Source organism: Panthera tigris, chromosome A3 (genome assembly GCF_018350195.1).
Source record: "Panthera tigris isolate Pti1 chromosome A3, P.tigris_Pti1_mat1.1, whole genome shotgun sequence".
In the NCBI taxonomy this organism is placed as follows: Eukaryota; Metazoa; Chordata; class Mammalia; order Carnivora; family Felidae; genus Panthera; species Panthera tigris.
In genome coordinates, this window is record NC_056662.1 from 30,456,322 (window position 1) to 30,476,579 (window position 20,258).

A 20,258-nucleotide genomic window follows, 5' to 3' on the forward strand; every position below is an offset into this window, starting at 1 on the left:
CCACCCCCACCCCCCCCCACCGCCTGCCATGATCCCTGCCCGTGTGCCCTCTACTGTGCCAGGCTGTTCTGAAAGGTGGGAAGGGGCAGCATTTCACAAAGACTATTCTGAGAAACCTCAAGGGTTTGGGGACAGATAAGGGTAGACACTGTCAAATTCATTCCATCAGCCTATGGGAGATTCAGAATGCATTTAGGAGAATTAAAGGTTCTGACAAGTCCTGCAGAAAAAGAAACCTTTTAGTGTTTTCTAAACTGATTTGACCATGAAAATTTTGGGGGGAGAAGGTGTCCTAATAATATGTTCCACTCACCAGGAAAACACCTGGTGGGCAAGGGCTGATGTGGAAAGATGTGGAAAGATGGGTGGGCCCAGAAGGATGGATGGGTAGCTCCCTGGGGGAAGTGGGCTTGGGGGATGGATACTATTTGGACAGTCAGTGGAAGACAAGGGCACTGCAGAGGGAGGATTGATCTGAAGGCAACGTGGGCCCAGAGTCAGCCCTGGGTTCTTGCAGCAACAGCTCTGCTTCACTTCACTGGGTGGTTGAGGAAGGGACCTGGGCGGATGTGTGTGGTGCCTAGGACACAGCGGTCGCCAGGCCGGGGTCTGTGTGATTCTGGGAGGATCATTCCCCTCCCCTTCCCCTGCCATCTCCTTGCCTAAGGTCTCCCAGCCTTTCACCTTGGAGAGGGGGTTTGTGATCTCTGGGCAAGAAGTCAAACTGCTCTGTGGCTCAGTGTCTTCATTTGGACCATGGGATGACCTTACCTCCCTGGTAGGGCCATTGTGACACGCAAATACTGGTTGGCTGCTCTTTGAGGGATTGACATGGCTGTAGGCAGTGTCTCCAGGAGGGACCCAGGGAAGGGGACAGTTGCTGGGGACATGAACAGGCACAAAGGCCACCAGAGAGCCTGGTGGGGCTTAGGGTGGGGTCCTGATTAGACTGGAGGAGTAATCTGTAGAGGGTAGCAAGGACCTGCTTCCTGGAGGAGTGGCTGGCAGGGTGGGGAGATTTTGACCTAATGAGATTTCACAGGCCCTCCTCTGGGTGTGGGAGTCAGAAGACCCAGAGGGTGCATGTGGGAGACAGGGGCCCTGAGGGCAGGGGGAAGGTGTCAGGGAGCTACCTCCAGGGCCATCAGAGTCTTCGAGCAGGGCAGTGGTTGGATCAGAGCAGTGATTCAGGGGCGTCTGGGTGGCTCAGCCGGTTGAGCGTCCAACTTCGGCTCAGGTCATGATCTCACTGTTTGTGAGTTCGAGCCCAGCGTTGGGCTCTGTGCTGACAGCTCGGAGCCTGGAGCCTGCTTCGGATTCTGTCTCTGTCTCTCTGCCCCTCCCCGACTCGCTCTCTGTCTCTCTCTCTCTCAAATATAAAACATAAATTAAAAAAAAAAAAGAACAATGATTCAGTGCGAAATATGGCATGGGTGTGCAGTGATGGTGGGGTGGCGGTGCGGGACCCCCTTCAAATGCACACATTGGGTTTCCTCACAGAATAGCTGTGCCCCTTCTTGGCCCAAAGCACAGGGAGGGCTGGGTTGCTTATGTGACCCTTATAGACCTTTGACCCTTTGACCCTTATCCTCAGATTCTCAGAGCTCTGAGTCACTTTTCCAAAAGGTTAAGAATCTCACCATGTCACCTTCCCGGAAGGGGTGTTGCACATGCAGAAGGGGGAAGGGGAGGGTCCCCTGTGCCCTTCCACTCCCTCTCCCCTCCCTGGTGGCCGGTGGGGACTGTCACTGAGGCTACCCTGCCCTGCCCCTTGCCAAACCTCATTTCCTCCCTGGTGTGAGGATTCTTTGTTCAGTAGCTCAGGTGGAGGAGATGGGGTGTGGCCGCTCACAAGGTGACCCAGGAGAAGTTGCTGTCATGGCGTGCTGGGGCGGACAGGCTGACGCAGTGATGAAGCGCTCAGGGAGGCCCCGGCAGATGATGCTTCCTGCGCCTTCTTGCTGAGCCCAGCTCCAGGCCCTTGTCCTTCGGTGCCCCGTCTCTTTCTTCCTCAAACAGGCAGGCACCAGGGCTTTTTCTGCTCCCTCTACATCAGAGGCTGAGAGGGACAGAAGCTGAAGAAAAGCATTCAGGTTCAGCCAGAGCAGGGTGGCCTGGCTGTGGGGGAGGGGAAGACCCCCGCTCCCCACCTCCCCCACCCTCCTCGGTCCAGATTCCTTTATCTTCTAGTTGCTTCTTGGGGGAGAATGTTAAGGAAGGTGTGATTTAAGACCAGGAGAAGAAGCACTTGGAAATGATTTGTAAGTTATTAGGAAACAGAAGAAAGAACCTAGCCACCCTCCGCCAACTTTGTGCCAGGCCCTGGCAGACCCATAATTCCTGTCCTCTCCACATGGCTGCACCAGGCATGAGCTGTTGCCCCATTTGGAGCATGGAGATACTGGCAGTGCTGAATGGCATGACTGGGTCTCAAAGCCAAGGTTCTAGGACATCTGGTGTGATGTTCTTTCTTTACCTCACAGCCCCTACAGGGCCTGTCCCCAGACCTTCAACCATACCTCTCTACCCACTGCCAGTTCTCCTCCAAGCCAGCCCAGCCCTCCAAACTCTAGACCCCAGGGAGGAGAGGCTGGTGGGTCCTTCTTTTGGACTGGCCAAAAATGATGAGACTTCAGGTCAGCTAGATTTTAGGGTGACTTGTGGGGCACCTGGGTGGCTCAGCTGGTTAAGTGGCTGTCTCTTGATTTCAACTCAGGTCATGATCCCATGGTTTGTGAGATCGAGCCCTCAGTCTGGCTCTGTGCTGATACTGTGGAGCCTGCTTGGGATTCTCTCTCTCCCTCTCTCTCCCCCTCCCCTTTCCCCCACCCAAAGTAAATAAACTTAAAAAAAAAAAAAGATGACTCGGACTGGAGACACTTAGGATCACCAATGGGCAACATCCTTGGGAAAGATTTTTAAACGAAGCTTGTAAATATTTTATTTTTATTTTTGAAAGAGAGAGAGAGAGAGACAAAGCACGAGTGGGGGAGGGGCAGAGAGTGAGGGAGACACAGGATCCGAAGCGGGAAGCGGGCTCCAGGCTCTGAGCTGTCGGCACAAAGCCCGATGCGGGGCTTGAACTCGCAAACTGCACGATGGCGGCCTGAGCCGAAGTCGGCTGCTCAACCAACTGAGCCACCCAGGCGCCCCTTTAAAAGAGGCTTTTAAATGTTAAATTAAATACACGGATGACTTTTGATCTTCTTTATTTTAGAAAATCAAAAAAATCATACACAGATTCTGTGTCTCCCTCTCTCTGACCCTCCCCCGTTCATGCTCTGTCTCTCTCTCTCTGTCTCAAAAATAAGTAAAACGTTAAAAAAAAAATTAAAAAAAAATCATACACAATTAATGCAAAACTTTTGAGTTAATCTGAAAATTTATCTCAGGAAAAGACAATGAAATCGACTCATCTCTTGGTTTTAAAACGTAAAGCCTGAGCATTAATATCTTACTAAGTGACTTTTGGAGCGCATTATGTTGGATGGCAGGTTATGGAACCTCTCGGAACCTCAGTTTCTTCCTCTGTGGGATGGACAAATTGGTGTGAGGATTAACTGATATATTCTACATGAAGTGCTCAGCACTGTGTTCTGTACTTCACATGTGCTCAGCAAAAAATAGTGATAATGATGACAGAATTATAAGAACAGACATTTCTCGATTTCAAAAGCTGGTGAGTTATTAAGTCTGTCTTTGAACTTAACAAAAGGACTTGAAGAATATGTTTATTGTCCAAGCTCAGCGTCTTAACTCTGTAGGAGTTTTATGGATTAAATCATGGGCTCAGGGCCCACGTGTGCATTTTGAAATGAACACCACTGGCTTTTCAGACCCGGTTCCAGCTCTTGCTGGGGTGGGGGCGGGGGTGAGGGTGGGGGTCCTGCTTCAGGGTTGAACTTTATGGAGAGCCCTTTATTGGGCGATCCTGTGTTAGGACTCGTTAGAAGAGCACAGTGAAACCATTCTGAAGTTACCGGGAGGGGAATGTCTTGGGCCAGTGAGAAAGGAGGTGACTGTCTAGAAGGAAGTACGAGTTAGTTGCTCTTAGACTTTTCTATCATGTAGGCAAAAGCAATTAGAACACCATTCCTGGACAGGGCCAGGTGTTTATGGAAGACAAAACCAAGGGCAAAGGGCTGTGGCCGGCATAGCGTAGTGCCTGGCAAGCCTTAGGCCAAGCCTCACGGGGTAGAGAGGCTAGGGTGGCCGCAGCATACCCCACCAACACCTTGGCCAGGAGGCAGGTGGCCTCCCAGTGGCAGCCTAGGTTTTGGCAGGGCAGCTGGGCTGAGCCGCCAGGCTTGGGGATGCCTCCTGCCAGCCCCAAGTGCCTGGCACAATGTGTTCAGTGTCAGCCTGTGGGGAGGGTAAGACGGGAGTGCCAAGCTGAGGGCAGCCCTCGGGCCCGCTGTCCTGGGAGGCTGAGTGGGAGCCTGAGAACCCAGCAAGCAGTGGGCAGAAAGAGATGAGCTCAGTGTTGTCAAGCCCTGCTCTGCCCCTCACTCTCTCTGGGTGGCCTTCGTCCCATCTGGGAACCTTTGAGAGCCTGTTTCCTCATCTGTAAAATGGGCAGCAGGGTGTAGGATTAAATGATTCAGTGAATGGAAAGTCCCCAGCACGGGGCCTGGCACACCAAGGGCTCAGTAAAGAGAAGTTTGCTACGGAGTGTGTCTGGTGGCTGGGTTTCTCGAGGATGTTTTCCTTTTTTCCTTTTGTGATGGTATGTGTGCCACCTTCGCCTGTGATAAGCTGTGGTGAACGGGGAGGCCATAAGAGAGGGGGCCTTGCCAGAAAAGGGTTTACAGTGGAGGGGTATGGGATCAGTGCTAAGCATTTCACGGCCCCACAAACCCTGCCTGGGCTCGGCAAGCCTTGGGCAGCTCAGCCTGCCACCGGGGCTGCCTCTTTGTGGGCGGGGTGTCCTGGGCTAGGCAGAGTGGGGACCCCGTGGTGGCTCAGGAGAGAGGATGGGCTCGCAGGAGACCTCCCTCCTCCCCAGGCTTGGAGCCGCAGCACAGACGGGCTTTGTGCAGTCACGAGGGGCCGGCCAGGGGGCACTGTGCCCGGGCTGAGTTTGTCTCACAGCCTCGGTTCTTGTCAGTGGTTTTGAAAGAGTCCGTGGAAAGTGCTGACTGGGCTGTCCTCCTTCACCCCAGACCCGAGGCTGCGGCTCCTGGCAGGGAGAGAGGAGAAGCCCCGCAGGGAAGCCACCTCGTCCGCCGCCCGCTCAGCTCACGCCTCCCAGGCTTCAAGTTCAAGGGTCCCTTCCGCGGAATGGGTGGATCTCCGCAAGGGGACACGAGCCCCGGTCAGGGGGCTGCTGCTCCGGGCCGTGATAGCCCCTGGGCCCTCCCCCCTGCCCGAGAATCCCACACCAAGTTCTTCAGCCTCAGTTTCTCACCCTTCCTCCCCACAGGCTTGTCGTGAAGGGGAGAGGCAAAAACTAGTTGACACGGAACTTGTCAGGATTGGCCACTTGTCAGGATTGGCCGTGTCATGACTGGTCACCCAAGTCATCCTGCTCCTGCCCTCGCCCTCACCCCCACATCCTGTCATCCAGCAATCCCCAGGAGGTCACCGGAGCACTCTCATCCTCTGATCCCCCCCTCCTGCCTGTCACTTCCTCTGCTCCAATGTCACCTTATCGGCCAGACTTCCCTGACCTCCCCACGCAGAGCAGCTGCGTCTCCCCTCACCCTGCTCCTCTTTTGTTTGGTGGAACTTGTCACCCTGACCTGTTAGATCCTCTGGGGGGTCGGGTGGCGGAGGCCTCTGGTCGTTGCTGTACCCTGAGTGCCAGCCGTAAGGTTTGGCACTCACCAAACGCTTTTGTGGCCGTAGTTGTTTCTTACGGTTTCTTTGGGGGTAAAATAGACATCGCCTAAAATTTACCACCTTAACCAGTTTGTAAGGGCACAGTTTAGTGACATTAAGTGCGTTCACAGTGTTGTGCTACCATCCCCACCACTGTCTGTCTCCAGGTTTTTTTTTTTTAATGTTTCCAAACTGAAACTAGCCCCATTAAACCCTAACTCCCCATCTCCCCCCTTTCCTGGCCCCTGGCGTCCTACTTGTGTCTACGGATTGGACCACCCTAAGTCCCTCGTATAAGTGGAATCATGTAGTAATTGTCCTTTTTTTTTTTTAAGGTTTATTTATTTTTGAGAGAGAGACAGTGTGAGTGGAGGAGGCGCAGAGAGAGAGGGAGAGAGTGAGAGAGAGAATCCCAAGCAGGCTCCGCACTATCGGCCTGGAGCCTGAAGAGGGGCTCGAACCCATAAACTGTGAGATCGTGACTTGGGTGGGAATTGGAAGCTTAACCGACTGAGTCACCCAGGTGCCCCAAGGTAATTGTCCTTTTGTGACTGGCTTATTTCACTTAACATAACGTCCTCAAGGTTCATCTATGTTGTAGCAGGTGTTAGAATGTCCCCCCCCCCCCTTTTTTTTTTAGGGCTGAATAATACTGCATTGCATGCATATACTCCATTTTGTTTACCCATCTGTCCCTGGACGTTGGGTGGCTTCCCCCTTTTGGCTATTGTCAATAATACTTCAGTGGACATGAGTGTCCAAATATGTCTTCAAGACCCTGCTTTCAATTCTTCCACATATATACCCAGCAGTGGAATTGATGGATCACATGGTAACTTTATATTTAATTTTTAAAGGAACCAGCACACAGTTTTCCATGGCAGCTACACCGTTTTACATTTCTACCTACAGCACACAAGGGTTCCAATCTCTCCACATCCTCACCATTTTATTTATTTATTTATTTTTATGGTTGCCGTCCTAATGGGTGTGAAGACCAAACATTTTTGAATGAATGAATGAATGAATGAGTGAATGAAAAGTCTGTCCCTTGCTTCCTCCCGCCCGTGTTTTCACCCCTCCCCTCCCTGGGCCTCATTTTCTCTCCTACCTTGTTCATGCATCTCCAGTGTCTTCCCCACTGGCTACACCCTAGGCCTGGAACATGCCCCCCTGCTTTAAGATGCAGCTAAGGCTTCCTCCCCATCCTCACCCCTGCTCCATGTCCTGGGCATCTCACCTGGACATCTCACTGCTCTGCACCCTGCACTATGCTGGGTCTGCAATGCCTGTATTGTTTGCTGAGCGCAAGCGTGACCATCCTGCCTCATTCTCTGGAGGGTTGGGATGCCGCCTGTGGAATCTTGTGCCCTCTGGGGTGTCGGGGCCATCCTGCCCCTTCTCCTTGGTGCCCCCACTGGGGCAAGCTTTCACGCGTGGCCGACTCACCTGGGGAAGCTCAGGGGCGCCCGTCATGCCTGCAGAGTGGCTTAGGTGGTGGCGGCTGCAGCTGCAGAGGAAGGTCAGGTGAATGCGGCCACGTGGGGCCAGCAGCTTGGAGGAGGAGCCCTGGAGGGAGGGAAAAGCGGTGTTGAGAGTTGATCTTGTAAGCAGTCTCTCCGAGCCTTTGCCGTTCTGCTGCTGGAGCTCCTTTCTCAGGTATCCCCTGGAAATCCTCTCTGACTCCTTTCCCTGCCCCCGTTAGGTGCCTGGCCCATGTTCTCCCGCATTCACCATCCCAGCTGTTATCACATCTTCAGCATCACGGCTGTTATCACATCATGTACATTCTCTCTTTAATCCATTGCTGTGTTCTCCCCAGGGACTAATGCAGTGCCAGGCAGGGCTGTATCTTGGGGGAGAGAAAACATCTAAATCTCTCTGAAGACTTCTGATTGGAGAGCTTAGGACTCATGAGAAAGCAGAGCAGATATGAGGGCAACTACTGTTCCACAGATGGAAATCGAGTCTTCCCCAGGATCACCGAGAGCTAGACCCTGTCCTGTACGCCCCCGCCCCAAGAGTCTGATTTAGATGACCCAGCATGGGGGCTGGGGATTGGTCATTTGTAAAAATCTCCAGGTGAGTGTGAATCCCTGGTTAGGTAGGAGTGCCTGTCTCGTGGGCTTGTAAATTGTGGGGCCTGGGCCACCTTGTCTTTTTACTCTGCCACAGCCCTGAATTTCAGAAACAAGGGAGCTGGGCTCCTGAGTAGAATGGGGAGTTTGCCTGGGGGTCTCTCTGGAGACAGAATTGCTGACTGTAGTTAGTTACCTATTGCTGTAACAAACAACCCCCAAATGTAGTAGCTTAAAACAGTAATAAACATTCATCATCCTCAGAGTTTCTGTGGGTCAGGAATTTGGGAGCAGTTTAGGTGGGTGTTTGTGGCTCGAGGTCTCTCAGGAGGTGGAATCAAGATGTCGGTTGGGGCCACACTCATCCTAAGGCTTGCCTGGGCTGGAGGATCTGCTTCCTGGTGGTTCACTCACAGCTTGGCAAGATGGTTTGGCTGGTGGTAGGACTCTTGCCTCCTGGGCGTCTTGATAGGATTTCTGGAGTGTCATCACAAGGTGGTGACCGGCTTCCCTTTGATTAAGCAGTCCAAGAGAGCACGTGGACGCAACAGCATGTTTTCTGACCCAGTTTCAGAAATCATGCTCTGTCACTTCTATGATATCCTATTGGTTACACAGGTCAGCTTGGGAGGGGACTACACTAGGGCACAAGTACTAGGAGACAAAGGTCATCGAGGGCCATCGTGGAGGCTGGTGACCACATGGGTGGTCATTTCATTGTACTTACAGCCTCATAGGTCTTGCCTGGGAGGTCCAAGCACCCCCAGGAAGTGGGATGGCCTTCTCTCCTAATCTTCGTTCCTCCCCTGTCATCAGACCATGGCAGTTATCACCGTGGGCTGGGGTGGTTCTCTTTGAGGCCTGGAGGTCTTGCTCTGGAGTCATCCTTCAGGAAGGTCTGAGACTTCTCTACTGGCTCAACGTCCCTGCCACATTTGGTCTCCTGGCCCAGGCCTCCCTTGGTGACCCTGATTAGTATGCACTTGGGCCTGTAGGAAAACAAATATAAAAACCATTGCTGCTACATGCCTGGTTCTGGGCTAAGTATTTTGCATTGTCGCACTCAACCCTGTGAGGCAGGCACTCTTTTTTTTTTTTTTTTTTTTTTTTAATGTTTATTTATTGTTGATACAACACAAGCAGGGGAGGGGCAGAGAGAGGGGGACAGAAGATCCAAAGTGGTCTCTGTGCTAACAGGCTGACAGCAGCAAGCCCGATGCAGGTCTGGAACTCATGAACTGCGAGATCATGACCTAAGGTGGAGTCGGATGCTCCACTGACTGAGCTACCCAGGTGTCCTGAAGCAGGCACTGTCTATCCTCATTGGGTTAGGTCACTCATCTAATAAGTCACAAAGATTCAAACCATTGGTATTAAAAAACAAGTGATCTGATCCCAGGGAGAACCTATATGCAAACCATGATGCTAGAACATGTTCTCAAAAGAGGGGACTATTTACTAAGCTAGGTCATCAAGTGAACCATAGGAAAGTGTGTTTTTGTGATTGTGATTGTGTGTGTGTGTGTGTGGGTGAGAGAGAGAGAGAGAGAGGGAGAGAGAGAGAGAGAAAGAGAAAGAAAGTAGGGGAGGAAGGAAAGTAGGGGAGAAGTAGAAGTACCCCTCTCGGAAGTAGGGGAAGGGAAGGGGGGAGGGAGGTAAGTGTTTCTTCCTTGGGTTCCCCAAGGGCCATAGTGATTTGGGTGCCTCAGAACAGGACTGGTGCCTTGTTCTTGAAGCTAATTTTCTCTCAAGTTCAGCCCTTGTAGGAGAACTTCCTCCCAGAGGAGTGTCTCTGTGAGCACCATCTCCCTTCAGGCCCACTCTGCCCACAGCCTGCTCTGCTCACCAAGGGCAGCCCTGCACCAGCGTGGTCCCTAGGACAGCGATCAGTTCTGTGGTCTCTTATACATGTGTGCTTGATGACTTCCTGGAGGGGGACTCAGAATTTGGGTGTCAGGTCCTGCTCGGAGGGAGGAAATCCGGGCCTTGGGGTCTTATCCTGAGGGCTGCTGAAGCGAGCCAGAATGAGACCTGTGCCTTTAGGACTTTGCTGGGGGACCCTGGAAGCTGGCCAATAGGGTCTGGGGTCCGGGCTAGCCTCACTCCGGGCAAGGGTGATTATTCCCATTTTATTATTCCCATTTTACAGATGGGAAAAGTGAGGCTCAAAAGTGAGGCTCAAGTGCTAATGGACTCTCCCAAGGCCTCACTGGTTGGGGGCAGAGGCGGCTGTCTGGGTAATTTCATCTTCTCTAGGAGCATCTAGGAGTCCACAGTCCACATCTCAGACCCCTGACCTCTCCTTGGGCCGAAGAGGCACGGGGTTTGCTTGTACCTGAAAGTTCTGGGATCTGAGGGGAAGAAGATGGGCCCTGCTGGCACAGAGCTGGCTGCCTCCCTGGCCAGAGAGGATGTTTGCCTGCGGTCACGCACAAAAATGGGAACCCAGGGCATGGGGGATGAGGAGCGGGGGTCGGAGGTGGAAGCTGAGCCGGTCGGGCTGGCCCAGATTTGGAGAGGTTCATGGCCGAGTGTTTAGAAGTGGTCATGACTGGCCCCTGACCTGATCTACGATCAGAGTGTGAGCCACTCACTTACTTGTGCTCAGGGTGAGATCTCTAGGGTGGAGTGTGGGACAAAGCTGTTTCAGTGTGACTGTGGGGGCAGGAATGTGGTCTGGGGCTCCGCCCTGGCCCATCTCTACCTGTTTCCCTCTGGCTACACAGTCGTGGAGGCTGCCTGCCGGCTGAGCGTTAGGCCCATCAGAAACACTCTACCCTTTCTCTGGCTTCCTTCCATGCTTGCTTCCCCTCCTCCACCCCCAGCGAGGCTTCTAGCCTGGGCTGGGTTATCTCCAAGGCCTGTCTCTGTAGGCGGCTATAAACTGGGGTCCTGGAACCATCCTCCTGGGTCCAGGGAGCATCAAGGGAAGTAGGGGTGGGGACACAGAGCTCACCTTTCCAGGAATGCCCTTCCCTCCTGCCTGCCAGTGCCTGTGTGGGCCGTGCCATTGGCTCTGTCCCCCCATACACCAAGTCAAGGGCTGCTTCTCTCCATGCAGGATGCAGTATAGGCTTCCCGCTTCTTTTCTGAAAAGGCTTACAAAGACTTTTAAAGTTGCGCTTTTAGGGACTTGACTTTATGCATCTAGTTGTGAGGAGGAGATGTGGGTAACAAAGACATTGTGCTGGGAGAGAAGTCTGAGTGCCAGGACGGAAGATGGGGCCCCCAGAGCCCCTTGCCCACGTGGGCCTGTGGCAGCCAGAGAACATTGCTGGTGGGTGGGCTCTGTGGAATGAGGCTCCCACGCCTTCCCTTTTATGAGCTTGGGGTTGCCTAATGACCATTGTCTCTGATACCCGACCCTCCAGAACTGGGTAGGATGTAGGCTGACTCAGAGTTGGGGCCAGTCAAACACAGGCTGTCCATGCACTCTGATTGATGTCAGGGTTAAGGTCTGGTCTGATACTAGGGTTGCAGCCATAGGCTGAGGCCTGGGTCTGAGCTCAGATGCTGACTGGGGTTCTTCTATAAGTGAGATGGAGTCCTGGGTCCCAGGTGAAGCCCCTGTACTGGTTTCTTCAGGGGTCTTCTTCCCTCTCCTGCTGTCTCAGAGGTGGACCTGCTAGGTGCTGTCTCATTTACTCCTCCCAGCTGTCCTACCAGGTAGAGGTCCCTATGCCCATTTTACAGATGGGAAAGCTGGAAGACTAAAGGAGGCCGTTAAGCATCAGATGGGCTTCAACCAGTGTGTCCAGGAGGTGGGGTACAGATGCTGTGTCTTTGGGCTAAGTTCAGAGGTGTTGGCCGGGTGGGACCCAGAGAAGGGAACCCACTAGTCCAGGTCACCTGGTAAGGAAAAGACTGAGCCGGGGCCTGAACCTGGGTGTCTGGGCTCCCAGGCTGCCCTTGCCCTGTCCCCATGCTTATGCCCTCTCACTGCCCACCCTCATGCCCCTGTGGCTGGCCAGGCTTGGCCCAGCAGCCCAGCCTCTTTCACTTCCTGGCTGGCTGGCCAGGGTGAGGAGGGCTGGGGAGGGTCTGGTGGGGAGGAGTTCGGGCCCAGCCCCTCCCTGGGGTTGAGGAGTGGGAGGGGCCTCACATGCAGACACAGAGCCCCTTTGTCTCCGCGGCTGTGCAAAGCAGCTGGTCTGGGATTTCTGGGCATTTTTTACATTTGAAGAATAATTGCATTGTCTGGGGGGCCCAGGAGAATCCAAATCCCTCCCCAGACCTGCCAGGCAGTCCAAAGAGATTCCCCTGGGCCAGCCCCCCAGCTTCCCTGCCCCTCCCTCCCATCTGTTAGAAGCCTGAAGCAGAGAGGGGTCCCTCCAGGGAAACTGAGGTAGGGCTGCTGCCCTTGGGCACTAGTAGTGTCTGTTCAGAGGAAAGGATTATAAATCCCCAAAGGTGGTTAGGGGAGAGTGCAGGTGGCCCCCAGAGCCCTGGGTAGGGCTCCTGTGAGGAAGCATGGGGCTTGGAGGTGGGAAGTGGAGCGCTTCGGCTGGAGGAGGCTGGATCCTAAAGGGTGAGGTGAGGTGAGCTGGGTGGGCTAGCTGCCTTGGCCGTCTTCTTGTCCTCTGGGAAATGGGTCGCTCAGAATGAGGTGACCTTGAGAAAAAGACAGGCAGACACATTTGAGAGTAGTAGCCTGTGTTTAATTTTTTTTTTTGTAACATTTTTTTTTTCCATTTTTGAGACACAGAGAGAGACAGAGTGCTAGCGGGGGAGGGACAGAGGTCAGAAGACACAGAATCGGAAGCAGGCTCCAGGCTCTGAGCTGTCAGCACAGAGCCCGATGCGGGGCTCAAACCGAGAAACCGTGAGATCATGACTTGAGCTGAAGTCGGACACTTAATCGACTGAGCCACCCAGGCACCCCAAGAGTAGGCTGTGTTTAGAGGGGAGCCAAGGATGGGTAGAGTTTTTTTGTTTCTTGTGAAGGCTGACTTTGGGAGGGGGTGGGGCACCTGGGAAGTTGGCCCTTTGTGGCAGCCGGTATTTTGTTATAGTGGCTGCTGTTGGGGAGGGAAGTGACCTGCCGATTGAAGTGAGCTGAAGTGCACTCCAGCCTGAGGCGGAAGGGGCGCCCTGCAGTGAACTGGGCTACTGACCCTTCCTTGCAGTTCACTCCCAGGGCTTGGGGGCCGGGGAGAGTCACCCAGTGTAGCCTGGGACCACGCCCTGCTCCGTGACTGTGGGGCTGCAGCCTCATTACGGAATAACAGACAATAGGATTTCTTGGGGTGAGATGTCCATGCTTGGGGAACGGAAGAAGGACGGGGGTGGGGACGTGGGGGATCACTGCAGAGCCCAGCCAGTGGAAGGAACTCCCCTTTCCAGGGTGCTTCAAGAAAGGTCAGTGGGAGCAGGCCTTGCTGGTGGGTCCAACAACATACAGCCGTGCAGTCACACAGCTGCATAACCAATACTCGGTACAAGGGTGTGCGTGTCAAGAGAATCCAGAGCTGGCTTCTGTGACATGTGTGAGAGAGGGATATTTCCTATGAGGCCTTCAGTGGGCAGTGACGGGGATCCCAAGACTTTAGTGAAGTTGGGGTGTGTGTGTGTGTGTGTGTGTGTGTGTGTGTGTGTATGTTTGGGGGCATCTGAGTGAGAATTGAAGCCAGAAAGGTCAGCTGAGTCCAGAGGGCAAAGGGCCGATATGCCGAGGCCTTCCCTATGCCTGGTACACGGTTAGCTCAGTGAATTGCTGGGTTACGTTCCTGGTCTATGAGAGGCCTGGGCGTGACTTGGGGCAGGCCCAGCAATTCTCCAGGGGTACAGTTCAGATGGAGGAGGCAGGGGTGTGTGGGGGGAAATTGAGGGGAGAGGCGACAGTGATTCTGGGGGGTTGACATGGCTTGACCTGATGGATAAGGGCAGGTCTTCCTGTGAGGATGCATTCAGCTTTGAGCCTTGGGACCGCTTGGCAGTCCTGTGGTTTTAATCATGATGGGGAAGCACAAGAAGATGCCTGGTGCCCCCTGCTCAGTACTGGGCATTTCCAAGAGGGGGTCAGCAGTCGGAGGCCAGGACTAAAGTACGTCTCTGGTATTTGGCAATTGGAGGCGCTTCTTGGAGGGTAAATTTGAAGGTGATGATGCAACTGGTGGGGATGTTGAGAGAAGGTGGGGTGGGAAAGTGACAACGCCAACACGCATTTCTGTTGCCTTGCTTTCTCATCTTCATCCTTCTTTTTTGGGTGACCCTGCCAAAGGGATGGGGCCTTTCTTCCCTCTTTTCCTCTCTTCTGCTGCTGCCTTCTTTCCAGACTGGCTTCTTGGGCAGGTTCAGTCAGGGCAGTGGGCAGCAGGGGGAGGTGTTGGCTGGCAGGCCAGAGCAGAGGTTCGGGGGGAGGCAGTGGGGCATCTAGAGTGGGGGTGGGATACTCATGCCATGGCTGGCCTGATTTCTTGAAGCTACCAGGCTTGGCCTCTTTGGGCACATGGGAGCCCCAGGCTCCCACCCTCATTTTTCCATGGAAGCAGGAGCAAGAAGACAAGTGTCCGTTGCCCTGTGCCTCCCTCCTCCCCCTCCCCCTCCCTGTCCCCCCCCCCCTCCTCCCTGCCTGGCTGAGCCAGCACTTTTTTCTTCTCTCCTTTATCTGCTCAAAAAGTACAGGGTGTTCTGTTTCTCCTGTGCATACAGATCAAGGAGGATGTTATTTATTTATTTATTTCCCAAAGGCGAGAGAAGGACAGGCAGGCACCGAGGAGCATGAACTGATTCTTCTTCCTCAATAAGCCGGTTTCTCATAAAATTAAAAAAAAAAAAAAAAAAAAAAAGCTGAAAGGAAAAGATGCCACAAATCAACAGAAAACAAGTTGCTTCTCACCCTCTCCTCTCCACCCTGGCTGGAGATAACAGCACTGGAAGGCCCAGTTCAGCGTTTCGCTGAGGGCCTGGCACAGAGTAGGCGTTCCTACACATGATTTTCTCTGTCCCTTTCAGTTTGGACTCCAGGGTGTGTTGGCTCCGTGTGTCCATATGGGGGGCCATGGGGCAGCTTTCTCAGCTCTCTGCCTTCTGTGGGCCCTGTGTAAGGCTTCTCTGACCCGTGGAAGGAACTGGCCTGTGGGATTCCTTGGGGGGGGGGGGAGGAGGTCATGGGTGCAGGTGACCCACATGGCCCTTGCTCATTACCTACTTTCACCCCTGTGCTGTTTGAGTGCAAGGTCTCTGATACATTGGGAACTCAGGGTCCTTTCTGTGTTCATCTTAAAGGCAACTGCCCACCTGCGTTCCCCACGGGGCATTTCTGAGCCCCCGTCCCAAGGCTCTCTGCTCAGAATTTAGTTATAGAACTTTACAAATGATTTTCACACTTGAGGCTCTTGAAAATATTGTCCGTCTTGCCACATCCGCATAAGGCCTTATTCGACTGTCACAACAATGTAGTGAGGACCAGCTGGCCACTTCTGAGGGTAGCCAGAAGTTCAGGTAGCCGGCTGGGGAGGCGCTGCGCCCCAAGTATCCTTTCCCCATAGCTTGCAGCTTCACTAGACCCCGGTTTCCAGACGGGGTGCCCCACGGGAACTAGAGGTTTTGTGAGGAGACTTGAGAGGGGAGTGGGTCCCTCCCAGTTTTATCCCAGTCACACCTGGAGCCCGCAGGAAATTTTCAAGAAGAGGTTGCACCAGTCAGGTTTGAGAACTGCGGCGGTTCCCCCCCCCCCCCCCCCCCTTTACTGTATAAGCAAGGCGGTTTTGGAGGGTGGCCCCGGCGGGGGGTGCTGATGGAGCCAGGACACCAGCACGCCGGCAGGGCCCCCCCCCCCCCAGTCCTGGGGGTGAGGCACGCGGGCGGGGCGGGCGGCAGCGCCACGTCGCATCGCGGGGTGCCTGGCAGGTGGCGTCAGCGGCAGCGGCAGCTCCGAGCACCCAGTGTGTTTACCAACGTGACGCCACCCCGCGTCGTCTCGGCGACCCTTCCTCCCGCTGGCCGCCCTGGCCGCCGGGTGCAGGCAGCCACACCCTCCCCTCTAAATTTAGTCCACCGGAAGGAGAACCTGGGGGCGGGGAGGGTGGCAGGGCGCAGGGAGGAAAGGACCCAGGCCGCTCGACCCCGTGCTCCCAGACGCCCAAAGGAACCTCGCTGGAGGGAGCGGGGAAGGATAGGAGAGGGAACGGAGCTGCAGGGAGGAGGAAAGGCGGAGCCGCACCGCCTTCTCCTGGAAGGGGGCGGGGAGCCCCGGCCTCCAGCGGAGACTCGGCCTCGGAGGGCTCTGGGCCGCGGGCGCCACCTTCCGGCCGTCTAGGGAACTGCCCGGGCACCCAGGCGGTCGGCCTGGGTCTGGGGGTTTGCCTGGAATTTGGGGGCGGGAGTGGGGGGACAGGCCCGTCCAAGCCCAGGTGCCCAGGTATGGCGTCTGCCGGCGGAGTGGGTGGCGGGAGGCATGAGGAACAGCCCCAGCGTATTTAGAAAAAGACCCTTTTGCTAAGCCTATGATAAAGAGATGTTGAGGGGCGCCATTCAAGGTGGGGGAAGCTTTAATGATCAGACCAGATGTAAGAAGTCAGTATGTAGCTTGCTCGCTCCTTCCTTCCTTCTTCCTTCCTTCCTCTCCCTCCCTGCCTCCCTCCCTCCCTTTTTCTCTTCTTCTCTCCCTCTCTTTCTTTATCTCTCATTCTCTTTCCTTCCTCCCTCCCTCTTTCTTTTTCTTTCTCTTTCTCTCTCCTGTCTCTTTCTCTTTCCTCCCTCCTTCTTTCTCTTTCTTCCCTCCCTCCCTCTTTCTTTTTTTCTCTTTCTCTGTCTCTTTCTCTTTCTTTCCTTCCTCTTTCTTTCTCTCTGTTTCTTTCTCGTCTCTTTCTCTCTCCTTCCTCCCTCTCTCCCTCCCTTTTTCCCTTCCTTTCTTTCCTCCTTCTCTCTGTTCCTCCCTCTTTCTCTTTTTCTTTCTTTTAATTTCTCTGTCTCTTTTTCTGTCTTGTCTCTTACTCTCTCCTTCCTTCTACCCTTCCTTCCTCCCTCCCACTCTTTCTTTCTCTCTCTCCCTTTCCTCCCTCCCTCCCTTCCTTTCTTCCTTTTCTTCTTCTTCTCTCTCTCTTTCTTTCTCTCCTTCCTTCCTTCCTTCATCCCTTCCTTCCTTCCTCTCTTCCTTCCTTCCTTCCTTCCTGCCTGCCTGCCTGCCTGCCTTCCTTGCCAGGAATGAATATCTGAATGGTTACTGAGGTACACACACATACATATAAAAATGACACAAATCCTATCTGTCCAGGTCGGTGGATCTTTGTATGTATACTGTGTGGCCACCGTTCAGATCAAGATATATATTCCTTCCACCCCAGAAAGTTCCCTCCTGACTGTTTTCAGTTATTCTTCCCCCTGGTTCTGTTTATTGTTGAAGAATATGCATGAAAATGCTGCACGTAGTGCAGTAGATTTATCCATTCTCCCGTGGTTGCTTCTGTTGTTTTGGCTCTTATAAATAAAGCTGCTATGAACATTCCTTAGCATGTGTGTTTGGTGGACTATGTCCTGCTTCTCTTGGGCGTATTCTGGGGGGTGGGGCTGCTGTGTCATTGGAAGGGTTATACTGACCTTTGTTAGGTAGGGGAGACAGTTGTTTTATGTCCCCTGTCTGCTGCACTGCCCAGCAGCCACCTTCCAGACACCCTTCCTCCCCTGTTGTTAGTAGGTTCTACCACTGAACCCTCAGCAAAGACAACTGGAATCGAAGTTGCTTGGGTCAGGGAGGGAACAGAGACAGGATGAGAGCCGAGCGGCCCCTTGGGATGGCCCACAGGCACCTTGGAGCCCTCGTGGTCACTCTGGGAATAGGCGGTAGCCTCTCCCAGCACTGGGGCGATTCAGGGACCCCCCTTGGCTGCCTAGCCATCAGCTCCCTGGTCTGGCGTCTCTGAACAAGCTGGCTTAGTGTAACTGTCAATTTGATGTCTGGCCTCTGGTGCCATGGGTCCTCACAGTCCACCGTTTCCTGGGCTCCTTGCTGCTTTGCGGTGACTGAGGGGCTGGGTGGCTGGGGGAAAACAACCAGAGAACTACCCGGAATAGCAGAGGCTCGTCCGATACCGGCCTCGTGGCACTTTCTGGGGGGAGGGCGGGACTATGTCCTGCCCACCAAATTGCCACTTCATTCACACTGTGAAAGACTAACAGAAAGCTAGAGGAGGAGAGAAGGGGCAAAGGAGAAAGAATGCCAGGGAAGAGCCACGCACGGGAGGGAAAGTAGAGGGTCCAGCGCTGTGTGTGCAAGTGTCCTGCGGTCTGTGTGAGCATCTTGGGGTCTGTGTGAGCATCCTGCGGTCTGTGTGAGTATCCTGGGGTCCGTGTGAGCATCCTGTCGTCTGTGTGGGCATCTGGGATTGGTGTGAGCTCGACCACAGCAGCCGTGTCAGAGCGAGCTTGTTCAGGGTCAGCAGTGTCAATAGTTTCTCTTGAATTTGGTCTTTTTGGGTCATCACCTTCCTGGCTGGCTCTAGTCTCAGCCTTGGGGAATAGGCAGTGTGCCTACCAGGTTAGGGGTGGGATTGACGGATCCCAGGGGCTTAGGGTGGTTTCCCAGCAGTCCTGCTTGCCGGCGGGGGCCCACAGTGCATATTTTCTACCTCTCTCCTTCCCTCTGTCTGTCCTCCTCCTTGCCACATCCTTTGGAGATGGCTCCTCTTGTCCAGGTCTCCTGAAGAGCAGGAGGGCTCAAGGAGGTCCCCCCCTCCCCCACCCCCTTGAGGGCAGAGCTCATGAGTGTCCCATGGGACAGGTGGGAAGTGAAGGCAGAGCAGGTAAGCTGTGACACCCCTGCCCCCTGCAGGTTCCTAGGAGGCCAGTGCGGACGGTATGCAAAGTTGTGAATCCAGTGGCGACAGTGCGAATGACCCTCTCAGTCGTGGCCTACGGAGAAGGGGACAGCCTCGCGTGGTGGTGATCGGCGCTGGCTTGGCTGGCCTGGCTGCGGCCAAAGCACTTCTGGAGCAGGGCTTCACGGATGTCACTGTGCTCGAGGCTTCCACCTGCATCGGAGGCCGCGTGCAGAGCGTGAAACTCGGTAAGTTTTCCCCCTCCACCCACGCCAAGGTCACCTTTTGTCCTTCAGTGCTCTGGCCCTGCCTCAAATCTCATTATTTTGGTTTTTCCCTGGGATAAGTGGGCCTTTGCCAGAAGCTTCCTTTGCCCTCTGAGCAACCCTCTGAGGTGGGCAAGATGGGGCTCTGGCCTTCGTGTTTGGAACATGACCTAGAGTTCAAGTGTTTAGGAAGGAAAGGACACCCAGGCCAGTGTCTCGGCAGTGGGTGGACCAGTTTCTGCTTCACAAGAAGAGTAATTCTGTAAGTTCTTATTAGTCATTACCTCTTGAGTGTGAATTAACATATCATGACTGAGAGCTAGTCTTGGGACAGTAGGAGCTCAGGGCAGCAGAGTGGTTGGGACTTGGGGCCTCCTTGTGGGTGATGGGCAGATCTTAGCATTGCCTGGGAAGATGATCTGTCCAGGTTACAGAGTAATGAGGCCTCTGGAAAAAGCCTCCAGGTAAGAGACTTTCCCCAGGACTGGGCAGATTTTACCAGGGGTGGGGGAATTGCCTGAAATGCAGCTGGAGGTCAGCACTTCCCAACCAGGGGTCTGACCAATGAGAGACCGAGTGGGTAGGGAAGGGGCAGCTCCCATTGTGGTTCCTGAGTCTTGATAAGACATTCAGTGTATGATGCAGAAACAGAAGATGAGGACAAATGGCCTAGTCTCAGGGGTAGCTGACAGCTGAGACATGCCACGCATGGAACAGGCGGCGGGGTGAAGAGATGGGGTGCGGGAAGCTGCGAAGAAGCGTGATCTGGTGACCTGTTGGCGGTGGGGGCCTTCCTGACTTGGGGGACCTTGGGCAGACTTCAGGTGATGGACAGAGTTGGGCAGGTAGCAGAAGGGGCCATACGCGTGGAGTGATGTATGTGATCAAGGCAGACTCTGCCAGGAGCGGGGAGAGCATGTCTTCGCGAGGGCGAAATTGCGTGTGTTGTGTGTGCAGACATACGGGGCTGAAACCAGGGGCGGACCTGCTACGATGTGAGGCGGTGGCTCTGAATCTCAGTGGTCGGGGCAGGCGTCGAGGGCCAGAAGCCCCAGGGACACTGGATGGTGCTGGTGCCCTTTGATGCAGGGGTGTCACAAGGATCGCAGTCATAGAGGGGCAGGCAGGCGAGGGCAGGAAATATCTCTCGACCAGGGCCTGCCCACCCCCCCTGTTGCAGAGCCTGGGGAATAGGGGTGGGGTGCTGAGTTTGCTGCCGACCTCAAGCTCCTCACCTCATTCCTGCTTTTGCCAAATGTCTGTCCAGGAAGGGTGCTGTCCCACGCCTGGATGTCACTGCCCAGTGACTGTGTGGTTTGGAGCTCCCTGCGTGCCCT

At 54.3% G+C, this 20,258-nt stretch overlaps 1 protein-coding gene across 5 annotated transcripts in view; it reads left to right on the forward strand.

Annotated features, from left to right (window-relative positions):
• Positions 1–20,258, forward strand: part of SMOX (spermine oxidase) — a 49,038-nt gene that overhangs the window by 6,702 nt on the left and 22,078 nt on the right. For all 5 annotated transcript variants that reach the window (XM_042980859.1, XM_042980855.1, XM_042980857.1 and 2 more), the window contains exon 2: positions 18,670–18,903. In XM_042980859.1, coding sequence (XP_042836793.1) covers positions 18,696–18,903 — 208 coding nt within the window. In that variant the 5' untranslated portion in view covers positions 18,670–18,695. The remainder of the gene's footprint in view (positions 1–18,669; positions 18,904–20,258) is intronic.